This window comes from Carassius auratus, unplaced genomic scaffold, assembly GCF_003368295.1.
Source record: "Carassius auratus strain Wakin unplaced genomic scaffold, ASM336829v1 scaf_tig00001591, whole genome shotgun sequence".
Taxonomy (NCBI): domain Eukaryota; kingdom Metazoa; phylum Chordata; class Actinopteri; order Cypriniformes; family Cyprinidae; genus Carassius; species Carassius auratus.
The window spans coordinates 2,948,252-2,960,146 of record NW_020523372.1 but is presented as its reverse complement, the minus strand read 5'-3'; the positions used below and the strand labels follow the sequence as shown (position 1 = coordinate 2,960,146).

Below are 11,895 nucleotides of genomic sequence, written 5' to 3'. Positions count from 1 at the left end.
TATTTTATTTTTCACACTACAACATCAGTTATCCTTTTTTTGCCCCCTTGTTCAAGCACGTCAAATTAAATATCATGTTAGAATAATAATAACTAATACATCATAATATAACTAAAATAATAAAATAAAATAACATTTTAAATATGGTGTTATTTTTGCGTTGAACATTTATATTTTTTGAATTTTATAGTATTTTATATTTTATAAATAAATGTAAATATTTTAAGACGTTTGCTGGTGCCCCCTATTTGAGAACTGCTGTACTACACCATTAAAATGAATGAACTAATAAAGGCCAAAAGATGCGAAAATAGCGAGAGAGAGAGAGAGAGAGAGAGAGAGAGAGAGACCGATTTATGCGTTATTTGTATTCTGCTGACATCTTCAGGTTACAATGGAAATCGCATGTGCTAAAAATAATGGTAAATAATACTTGGAAAGCCTGTAATCACTATTTTGATGAACAAAAAAAGAACTATGAACCTTCAAAAGTCCACCTCCCTGTACTGACCAATGGCTCTCGTCCGCTCTGACCTCTGCGTTTGCGCACAGTGTCGACACTTTCGCGACGGTCCCTCAGTCCCTGACTCTACTGCGCTACAGGAACTTGTCTTCTTTACTATGCAGTGCGCAGCCAGAGCACTGAGAGCAGGCCTGAGCGCAGCTCACCACGAATTTCTCCCCAGACTCACAACGCTACGCTTCAGTCAACTGCGCAGCATGTCTCAGGCCCGACCCCCAGTCACTCTTCTGGGCACCATGGCGTTTGGGGGACGCGCGGACGCGAACCTGAGCGCGCAGATGGTGCAGCTGTTCTTAGAGCGCGGCCACGAGGAGCTGGACACCGCGCTTATGTACAACGATGGACAGGCGGAGACCATCATAGGAAACATGCAGCTTCCCAAAACAGGTAGAACAACTCTTACCAAACACCAACTAGTGCATCGGATGAGCACCACAAACACGAGTGAGGAGGTCACCTGACATTGCACGTGACATGTTGATTTCTGAGTTCAAAGAATAAGCAGTTTGTATATTAACATACTTCCATAATGATCGTGGTATTTCTGCAATGTGTATTAGGCCTGTGCATAAAATTGATCAAACACTTGGATGACCAGGTCCTTTTTATGATGATGTTGTTTGTTTTAATTATTATATAATTCTAATTTATTGTGGCTCAGTATTTTAATGTATTATTTGTATTTATAACAATTATTATTAGTAGTAGTAGTATTTAACTCTGTTTTAATTCATATTGTGTAGTATTTGATATTTAGTATTTTAATGTATGTATTCTATTATTTTTATTTATAATGATAATAATTGTTATTATTATTATCATTATAAATAACAACGAATTACAATACTAAACAATAATAAATTATAATAATATAATAAGATAAAAAATAATTAGTAATAGTATTTAATTCTGTTTGAATTCATATTGTAAAGTATTTTATATTTAGTATGTTCTACTTTTTGTTGCAGTTATAATGTTTTTTAATGTATACTTATTATTTTAAGTCATATTAAATAGTATATAAAGTGGCAACATATAAAAAGAAATATGCTGGATGGAATTAAAAAATACATAATAATAATGAATTAAATTATATTTTCAAGCATGGCTGTGATTGTTACATATTAAACTATTTTAATTTTAATTCCAATTAAAATAAGTATTAAATTAAGAAATACATTACATTAATGGCAAAAAAAAATTCATTTTGGTTCCAATTAACTTGAAGTGCTAAAATAAAAAAACTAAAACAGAAATAAAAATCAATAAATACGTTATAGACATTTAAAAACAATACAAATACTAAACTTGAAAATGAAAAAAAAAAAATGAAATCAAAATATTAGTATGTTAATACAATAAAGGTCTTAAAGGGGAGTAAGTATATTTGTGATCAAGTTCAGTGCTTTCATTTCCTCTGTGTTTATCAGTTCGAATCGCGACTAAAGCAAACCCCTGGGAGGGAAAGACACTGAAGCCAGAGAGTGTCCGGAATCAGCTGGAAACGTCTCTGAAGAGGCTGCGCACACAGTGTGTGGAGCTGTTCTACCTTCACGCGCCGGACCACCAGAGCCCCATTCAGGACACACTACAGGCCTGCAACCAGCTGCATAAAGAGGTGCGTCACCAGAGCTTTCCATCACACACCACACACTCTAGACTTTGTCCGTCAGGCGTGCACTTTGAGTTAATGATAGTCTATGGCTGTCTGACCTAGATGTTTTTAGAAAACAAAAGAATTATGCAACTCAAGATGTGTGTTGGTGTTTAGGGCAAATTCAAACAGCTGGGCTTATCGAACTATGCATCATGGGAAGTGGCAGAAATCTACTGCATCTGCAAACACAATAACTGGGTGCTTCCTACTGTGTATCAAGTAAGTAGATAGATGCATGGATGGATGTCAGTCTATATATATATACAAGGTCTAGTGTATAACTATTTAAAAATGTGTTAATGAAGTATTATTGAAGAATGAATAGTCCAGTTTTGAACAGTGTGGATGTTTTCCTCTGAAGGGCATGTATAATGCAACCACACGACAGGTGGAGACTGAGCTGCTGCCATGTTTGAGATACTTTGGCATTCGTTTCTATGCATACAATCCTCTGGCAGGTAATGCATTCCTTATTGTTTTAAATGTATTTGCAAAGCATCAAAAATTGGTTCCTAATTAATAACAGACTTAAACTGCTATGTACAGTATATTTTGCATTGTTTGTCATTTTGTATTTCCTCTCCATTTATTGTTTGTTTGTTTGTTATACAACATGCTGTTTAAGAATATTTACTCTAAATTGAAATTAGGATAATATATTAAATAAAATAAACAAAATAATAATAAACAATAATTCTGTAAACAAATATATATAAAAAATGTAATAAGGAAGTATATTAGAATTAAATAATGATTAAACAATACATCAAAAAACAAAAAAAAATAAACAAAAAATTTATACATAAAAAAAAAATATATATATATATATATATATATAATATACATAAAATTATATAAAATACATAATACATAAATACGTATAAATAATGCATAAATAACATACAGAATACTTCAAAAATATATAAACATTTAATAATAATGAAACAATACAGAAAACAAACAAATAATAATAATAAACAACAATAATAAATGAAAAATACAACAATTTAATAATAAATAAAAATTTATTAATAAAAACCATCTAAAATTATTAATTCTGCAATTAAATGGTCTCTTGGGCTAATTTCTTAAGTAGCATTTTATGTTTTTTCACATAAAAATTAGCTTAATAGTAATGATAGAAAAGCTATACAATAAAAATACACTGATCTCATAAAATCATGTCCTCCGCTCATCTCACCAGGCGGGCTCCTGACTGGAAAATATCACTATGAAGATAAAGACGGCGCTCAGCCTGCGGGTCGATTCTTCGGGAACAACTGGGCTGGTGCTTACAGAGACAGGTGCATTAAATTCATAATTCATGCATGACATTCACATCACTGCTGGATTGTTTTCAGCCCTCAGAGTCTAGATCTACTGTAGTTAGTTGAGCATTAAGATGTGGTCAGTGTTGCATGGTTTTGTATTTCAGATACTGGAAGGAGAGTCATTTCCAAGGCATAGATGGCATTCGTGAGGCTCTGGAAGCAGCGTACGGCTCAGAGAAACCCACCCTGACGTCAGCTGCTATCCGCTGGGTGTACCATCACTCACATCTGAGGGTGAGAGCAGTCTGTGTTACTGGCTTTGATTTACTAGTGTAGTTTTTGCCAAACAAGTTATACATTTGCAAAGACTCGCCGTGCTTTGTTACTTTTGCTGTGTCCGACAAACCATAGCACTCTCGTGCAGTGAAAAATACAGCTTATTTTTCGCAGCTTTCAAATTTTTTACAATAAATTTACAATAAAAGCTAATTTTTTTTATGGTTTTAGTTAAAAGACATTATGAGTAGTGCTGGGTTGACTACCAACAAATTGTAGTCGGATACTGGTAACAAATAATATGACAGAAATTATAGTTTGTAACATATTCTGTTGTATTGCACATATGAGGTCATGTAATCATACAACTTTTTTGATTACTTTTGACCTTTGATATATTCCATTTATCATCATGAAGTGTATTAACATTTTATTAGACCACAGTTTCCCAAATTGGGGTTCATGAATGAAGTTCAGGGTGTTTGTGAGTATGATGAAAAGCTAGAAGACTTTCCAAATATATGAGAGCAGATGAATTTTAGAAAAGTAATTAGAAAAAGAAAACTAGAGCACATCAGATTATGAATAACGTACCGACATTGTGCGAGTAATATGTAATCAATAATAAGTATAATCTGATTATGAGCATTTTAAGATCTAATGTGATCTGATTATGTAATATGTAATCAGTTCATGATCAAGCTTTGATTAAATTAGTGCCGATGTTTGGCAAGTCTCTGATCTGCCCTTGTAATGAGTACAAGATTATACATTTTTTTAAGTGCACATAAAATCAAGTAGTTTTGGTTTTGTGAGTCCCCAACAACATGTTGACAAAGGTGAAAAAAAAAAAAAAACACGGTTTGAGCCTTATTTCAGGGTATATACAGCAATCCTTAAGTTAAATTTACTACTTTTTAATACCTTTTTTACTACCTTCAGAATATTTTTTAAAACCACCACGACACTGAATTGCAAGTGTTAATCAGCGACCTTTCTATCATTTACACAGATTTTTTACTTTTTACAATAAAAATAAAACCAATGCCATTCTTTATACTTATTGTGTTTAAAGTTTTTCTACAAGTTATATAATTATGAAAAACAGTAAACAAGTTTCCCCCAAATTTAATTTGTCTTTTAATTTATGAAATTTAAACATTTTATTTTTGGTAAATAAAGGGGATTTGCTATTAAAATTAAAACATGGAAGAAATATTGTGATTTATGTATTCAAAAAATAAAGTTTTTTAATTTTTTTCAACAGTAGTAGCAGTATCACATACATTTTACTAAATAATAGTAATATTTCTAGCACAATGCCCTTATGTAAAAATTTACTTTTAGGCCTAATGAATGCATATTTGTCATTTTAACTGAACTTAAGACTGGTGGTGATGCTTAAGATATTTTTGGTCATTGAGGGTTTCTTTAACAAAATAGTAATAGATCAAATTAATTATTATTAAAAGATAATACTACTACTAATTCTACTATCATACTAATGTATATACAATGCACTATGAATTGATGAGCTGCTGGGTTCATGAATATTAATCACGTTGTCTGCGTTCGGTCAAACTGATTTGCTGAAATCAAAACAGGGATGGTACTAAATCAGCGCCAGCCAATGAAATTGCCATTTGCGCATTAGCTCCGCCCACTACCGGAGAAACCGGTGTGTCTTCTGCTTGTTTGAAAATGAATATGAATAATTCTAAATGAACTCCGTTATTTTGACAGGAGAAGACAGCAAAGAATAGTTTACAGATAGCGTGTTGATTCAGCGTGGTAAGACTCTCGCTCTCTCTCTCTTTGCATGGGTGAGAAACAGCGCTATCAGTAAATCTATTAGAAAACTTGCATTTGCCCATGAAGACGACGATGGTTGTCCAGTCTTTGAAGATATGTCTTGAAGCAAGTCTAAAATAAAACGGAAGCCAGCCACTTCTGTTGAGCGCGCAGTGTTCTGAGATGATGCCGAACGACCACTGAATATGACGTCAGCATCAAACATACGTTGAGACGGAGACGAAAGATCTTTGATTATCTGCCCAGATATGCTAAAGCCCATATTTAAACGAACTAACGCGAACGCAGATAGAATTTCAATCAGAATAGGACACCTGATAGTCTGAAAAAAAAATACCTAATTTGGAAAAAAAATAATACCTCTGAGACCACATTTAACACTTTTAATGGCCTTAAATTTGACTATTTTGATTTATCACTTTTTAATACTTTTTAAAACCCCGCGGACACCCTGTATTTGCTCAAGACTCCCAAACAATTTGCTAAATTACTTTTTTTTCCAAACCCCTCCTTTGCGTGATGCTAATCTGCGGGGATTGGTCTTATTTTCATTTCATGATCACTGTAAATCCTGATAAAGCAGTGTTTGTGAGTGCAGTATTACCGGTGAAACCGCTATTTTTGCTGCTCCAAAAGCGGCACCTAGTGGCAGAGATTGAATTAGCATTTTCATTCAGACCAACGCGAAAAGACCAAGTTTTGATGTTAACATGAAACGGCTTGGGTTTATTTTTAAAAAGACTCGTGTCAATGATTCGGAGTCAACTCTTTCTTTTGAGAGACAATAACTTTATACACGGTGCACTTTAAGATTTAAAACTTTGCAGGATGTTTTCATTCACTTAGAGCTGTGTAATACACTGCATGACAGACTGTACTTTTCAAAAATTCATAATAGAGGCACTTTAAATTGCTTAAAATGTGATTCATAATATTCATCTTAAAAAGCAGTATTTGACCAGTATCATGACCACAGCAACTGGAAACTTGAAAACTCAAAGGCATAGTTCACCCAACAATTGTGTCATCATTTACTCACCCTCAAGTTGTACGGGTTTATTTGAAGAATTGCAAAATTGAGGATGAGCAAATGCCAATATTCATTCCTATCCCTTTAAGTCACAAGAGAAATACATGCATTCTATTCAGTATTTTGGCGTGTGTTCACAGGGTGATCTGGGTGACGGGGTCATCATCGGGATGTCCAGCATGGAGCAGCTGCAGGAGAACCTGACAGCAGCCGCAGAAGGTCCGCTCAAACAGGAAGTCGTGGATGCTTTCAAACACGCCTGGGATTTAGTGGCCCACGAGTGTCCAAACTACTTCCGCTAGACGCCCCGTGACAGATAGAGAATAAAGTGATACGAAGCCTGATTTAGAAGAATACAGAGATCTTTATTTTTTCTTTGCTCATATTTTGTGAGTGAACCATGATATCTGAGTTGGACAAGCCTACAGTTTCCTAATAAACACAATGAACAAAATGAAACATCTCTGAGCTCACAAACGCTTGATTTTTCTACATGTTTACAAGAGAATGCAATACAAATAAATGTGATCGTGGCATTTTGATGAACAACTGTTTTCTTACCAAAAACTTGCTAAAATAACTTACATTTAACAAAAAGAATAAAAGAGATCACCTGTTTGTCTCAGTTGGTTTCTCTCTGTTCAGTAGTCATACTAAACTTTATTTGTTGAAAATAGAAACTGAACAGTGTGCAGATGACTGATAGTAATGCACAGCTCACTGAAAAACACTCAATAAAACCATGACAACGTTTTATGTTGGATCAACACGATGAATGTTTATAAAAAAAGTCCACTGCTTGTGTCCAGGTTTTATTCGCTTCCTTCTTCGTCTTCATCCGTTTCCTCTTTCTTGGTCTCATCGCTGTCATCGTCCGTCAGCTTTTCAAAGTCTCCGGATTCAGAATTCCACATGCACTTAACTGATATTTTGAATTCCGCCATTTCTGTTCCAAAGAGTTTCTGAATCGAAAGTCCAAAAAATTATGGTTTTACAATAACTGAAGAAATCCCTTTAAAATCTAAATTAGTTATCCAAATAAAGAGATGTCATGACTGATAGTGCACAAACAGTGCAGCATGCCGGTTTAACAATTTTTAACGATTATGTTTTGTAATGTTTTCCAGGGAAAATATTTGACAAAGAAATTTGTTTTAAAAGCAACACTGCATATGTTATTATGACTTAAAACTACTCATTAAGAAAATGATTTTTTTGCAGTGTATTAGGGGTACAAACTCACCAGAATTCGAGCCTGTTCAGGTGTGAGTGTGTCTCCCTCTTTACACACTTCAAAATCCTTGATCAGTGTCACCACACCTGCAGATGGATTGATAATAGTTTAGTGCAAACCACATTCTGTCCAATGCCATTTACAATACACGTATCCACTTCTGACTAAAGATATTAAAAGAACAGTTCAGGCAAACATTTTGTTTTGCTCTGAATTTACTTTCTCTCTATCATGTCATCCAAGATGTCAATGAGTTTGTTTCTTCATCAGAACAGTTTTGGAGAAATGTAGCATTACATCACTTGCTCACCAATGGATCCTCTGCAGTGAATGGGTGCCGTCAGAATGAGAGTCAAACATCACAATAATCCACACCACTGCTCAGAAAAGCATATTTGTAATAAATAAATCCATCTTCTTATCAAAATATCTGTCCATAATAAGACTTCCTCCAGTGATAAAGTCCACTGACATGTTTGTTTACAACTGTTTAGGCTTATAAACAGTGCTTGGTGTTTGCATATTTTTCTCCTGATTCAGATGAGACAACATTTTCACTAAATAAAGCAAGTATTTTAGGCGGAAGCAATGGTTTGAAGTTACAAACTTTTTTGTTGGTTACTTATAAACACACAGCTTTTGGCTTCACAAAATGCTAATTGATGGACTGGAGTGATTTGGATTATTGTGATGTTTTTACCAGCTATTTGAACGCTCTTTCTGATGGCACCCATTCACTACAGGGTAATGTAATGCTTTATTGTTCCAAACCTGTTCTGACTGAGAAACAAACTCATCTACATCTTAGATAACCTAAACATGAGTCAATTTTCAGCCTTTTGAATTGGGTGGACCATCATTTAACAACTTGTCGATGTAACGATTCACTCAACTCAATTTCACAATTCAATTCTATATATTTTTTATAAAAGGAAGTTTAAGACAAATTATACATTAAATGTATCCTTTTATTATTGCTATTGGACAAAATGCTGCACGTTTCTTATATGATATATTTTTATTGCACATGTATATCATTGCTCTTTTGTTGGTTTTGATTGCTCCTCTTGTCCTCATTTGGAAAAGTGTCTGCTAAATAACAATTTAAATATAATGTAAATTTAAATAATACAATTTAAAATTTTAAAACAAACCCCAAATTAAATAGATAATTAACAAATTAAAGAAATCTCTTCATATAAAAAAAATAAGACTTTGTCTGTGCTCTTTCCATTTAAACTTAGAGGCAACCCCTGCATTTAAATCATGATCCAAACTAAGATGCTGCATACATGCAACATGAGCAGTTTTTAATCTAAATTAGATGGTCTCATTTCAAAATATGAAGCAAAAACAGAATGGTTTGACTTCAGTTTTTTGAAACTATACATTAAAAATATCTGCATGAAACAAACAGCAGACGAGCTGAACGAGATGTAGATTCAGATTCTATTTAGAGTCCTGAGATGTAAATGTCACAGGGGACTTATCTTATTTCTTTATTCCAACTTCCAAGTGGTCTAGTCTACGTTAGTCATGAATAAATTATGTTAAAACATGTATAAATGACTCACTCTTGACAAAAGGCGAAAGAGGTGTGTGTGTGTGTGCGCACACATTTGAATAATGTCCGGCCGAAACCTGTCGGGCTCGGGTCCTGTCGGGCCTAACTTTTATGGCCCGATTACAGCTCTGATCGTGATTTGCTTAGCATCTCAACCATTTTAACCATTGTTAATCGTAACATCCCTAATGTGAACTAATGGTTTACCTTTCTTCAGAGCTGTAGGAAGGCCCAGCTGTCTGAGCTGAGGCTCCATCGAGTGTGGAAACTGCTCCAGCGGACCCTCATCCAGCGTCACAGCCATAGACGCTACGTTACCCGCTCGGGCGTAATCCACCTCTTTAAAGCTACTGAAATATCTGTGGGGGAAAAAAAAGTTCACGAAAAACTGAAATGATTCGGTTTTATTAGAATTTAAAGGATAAAATCTTACATATTAAGAATGTTGTAGATTAACACTTCTGGAACTCAAAGCTTATTGACCGATGATGTCAATAATTTCATTTAAACTAGCCAGTATATCAATCCATACAGTTATAAAGAAATCACAAATAGGTTTATGTACAAGTTATCTGGTGTCTGAATGTCAATGAAACAAATGCTTACTCTTGAACCTCGTCTTTGGTTTTGTTTGTGAACAAAACACCTACTTCACCTCTGAGAAACCTGCTCACCTGTAAAACAAACTTTATTAGCCAAAGAAAGCCAGTGTAGTTAATAAAATTCAATTAGCAATGAAATAGTCGATGAAACACGTTGGCATACTTTATGTAGATTATCTTTATATTCATCTGTCGGTCCTTTCCCCAGCGCGATCATCATGACCTTGTTCTTACCGAAGAAGAACCTGAAACATAAAACCAAAGTTCAACCTTAAACTCTCTGAAATCCTAAAATAACACATGAAAACAGTGAATCAATGGAGACTGTGTTTATACCGGCTGTGTTTCCAGGCCGTCCTGATGTCTTTTAGTTTGTTGTTTCTCATGTTTTCTACTGAGAACACAAACACGTATCTGTAGATGTCTGCACATTTCCGCAGCTGAGAGGGGGAGAGACAGAAAAATACATTTAAATCAATCACAAAACTACTGTGATGTTATTACATATTTATTTTAAACCTGGAAATAAGCAAAAACAAATCAATCTAATTTATTCACATCTGTGCTGCTGTCATGCTCAAGCACTTGTGACTAGTATCACCCAAAAGAGCAATGGAAAGTCATACTAACCTCTTCAATCAGATTCTGCTTGGCTTCCAACCCCTTCTTGGTTGTTTTTGTCAATGAAACTGTTAAAAACAACATTAATGATCGTACAAGAAACATTAAAAGACCCAGCTGCTTCAATAACATTAATAAATGAGACTGAAATTAATAAAACACGTAAACTTACGTCTGCGCAGCAAGTAACAAACATGACTTTATTTCAGCTCGAGTCTTTTTAATGTATGACGAATAAAGTTCAGGAATATTAGGTGATAAAAAAACTAAATGATTAAATAAGTACCTTTTTTGTCCCTCTTGGATTTCGGCATGGCTCTCACGTTGTGGATGGCAGTATTTTCTTCTTCGCCTGATTATGATCTTAGAGCGCTTCAAGACTGTGAGGGATCACACCGCCGCCTAGTGGTGTTCGCTGGTGCCTAATGAATATTAATTAGAGAAATAAACGAACTCTATTGGATGGTTCGCATGGGTTAATTAATATTCATAAGCGAAGAATACCAGAGTTGGATTTGTAATTATCAATCTGGGAAAACTTTTATTAGAAGAACGTTATTTTGTGAACCAACAGGAGGCGCACCATGACTGTAATGCATTTATTGTTAAACATTATGCATTATTTCTTTTTTACACTCAGGTACTGTATTTTTTATAGTGAAATATCTCCAGACTTTTGAAGTTAATTAAAATAAATCCAAACTTTTTACTGTCACCTAAGCAGGATTTTGACTACTTTGATTTTTGACTTTAAATGAGCAGCCTAATATTGGTGCAGCACTCAATTTAACGTAATTTCTTTGTAGTTTTCTGCTGCTGTTAAACATCACAGTAAACGACCAGAACTGATTATTTCAACACGTCTGTGAAGTCTCCCTAAAAAGACACCTTTTCCCAGACACCTAAAACTCATCAGAAGAACTGCCTGCTTTTGTTATGGATTTATATGAGAAAGAATGGATTCACATGGGTACTTAACACTTGAATAAAAGGATTTGTAGCAGACATGACTGCATTCCCAAAAACTTTGATTTTGCATAGGCCTTCCTAGTCCAGTCTATTCAAAACAATTGATGACATTACAGATGATCCTCAGAAATCCTTGGGTGTGTTTTTGTGCATCAAGCCAGGGCAGGTTTAAGGTGCAATGCTTGTGTAATGTCTGATTTTATTAATCAGTCATTTGGTGAAATGCAAACAGAGCTTATGTTGCTGCAACATGTAAAAGTGAAATGAATCGCTTCAACGCCTTCCTTAATTTGCCATTTAATGTTTGGTTTTGCTAATGAGCTAACTCTCCCTTTC

At 34.5% G+C, this 11,895-nt stretch overlaps 2 protein-coding genes across 2 annotated transcripts; one reads left to right on the top strand and one right to left on the bottom strand.

The window, feature by feature from the left end:
• Window positions 1-558: 558 nt before the first annotated feature.
• On the top strand, window positions 559-7,030 carry akr7a3 (aldo-keto reductase family 7, member A3 (aflatoxin aldehyde reductase)). Its single transcript, XM_026242539.1, has 7 exons — window positions 559-910; window positions 1,954-2,141; window positions 2,295-2,399; window positions 2,542-2,638; window positions 3,385-3,484; window positions 3,616-3,745; window positions 6,710-7,030. The coding sequence occupies exons 1-7, from the start codon at window positions 622-624 to the stop codon at window positions 6,869-6,871; spliced, it is 1,071 nt and encodes a 356-aa protein (XP_026098324.1). The 5' UTR covers window positions 559-621; the 3' UTR covers window positions 6,872-7,030.
• Window positions 6,919-11,024, bottom strand: mrto4 (MRT4 homolog, ribosome maturation factor). Its single transcript, XM_026242540.1, has 8 exons — window positions 10,877-11,024; window positions 10,600-10,658; window positions 10,306-10,409; window positions 10,133-10,214; window positions 9,974-10,041; window positions 9,575-9,726; window positions 7,813-7,889; window positions 6,919-7,531 (listed from the first exon to the last, which is right to left on the bottom strand). Exons 1-8 carry the CDS (start codon window positions 10,902-10,904, stop codon window positions 7,382-7,384), a joined length of 720 nt encoding a protein of 239 aa, XP_026098325.1. The 5' UTR covers window positions 10,905-11,024; the 3' UTR covers window positions 6,919-7,381.
• Window positions 11,025-11,895: the final 871 nt, after the last annotated feature.

Coding starts and splice junctions, on each gene's coding strand:
- akr7a3 (XM_026242539.1), top strand. CDS start 622: ATGCAGTGCGCAGCCAGAGCACTGAGAGCAGGCCTGAGCGCAGCTCAC. Junction 911..1,953: donor CATGCAGCTTCCCAAAACAG/GTAGAACAACTC, acceptor TGTGTTTATCAG/TTCGAATCGCGACTAAAGCA. Junction 3,485..3,615: donor GCTGGTGCTTACAGAGACAG/GTGCATTAAATT, acceptor TTTGTATTTCAG/ATACTGGAAGGAGAGTCATT.
- mrto4 (XM_026242540.1), bottom strand. CDS start 10,904: ATGCCGAAATCCAAGAGGGACAAAAAAG. Junction 10,042..10,132: donor ATAAAGATAATCTACATAAA/GTATGCCAACGT, acceptor TTTGTTTTACAG/GTGAGCAGGTTTCTCAGAGG. Junction 9,727..9,973: donor ACCAAAGACGAGGTTCAAGA/GTAAGCATTTGT, acceptor TTTCCCCCACAG/ATATTTCAGTAGCTTTAAAG.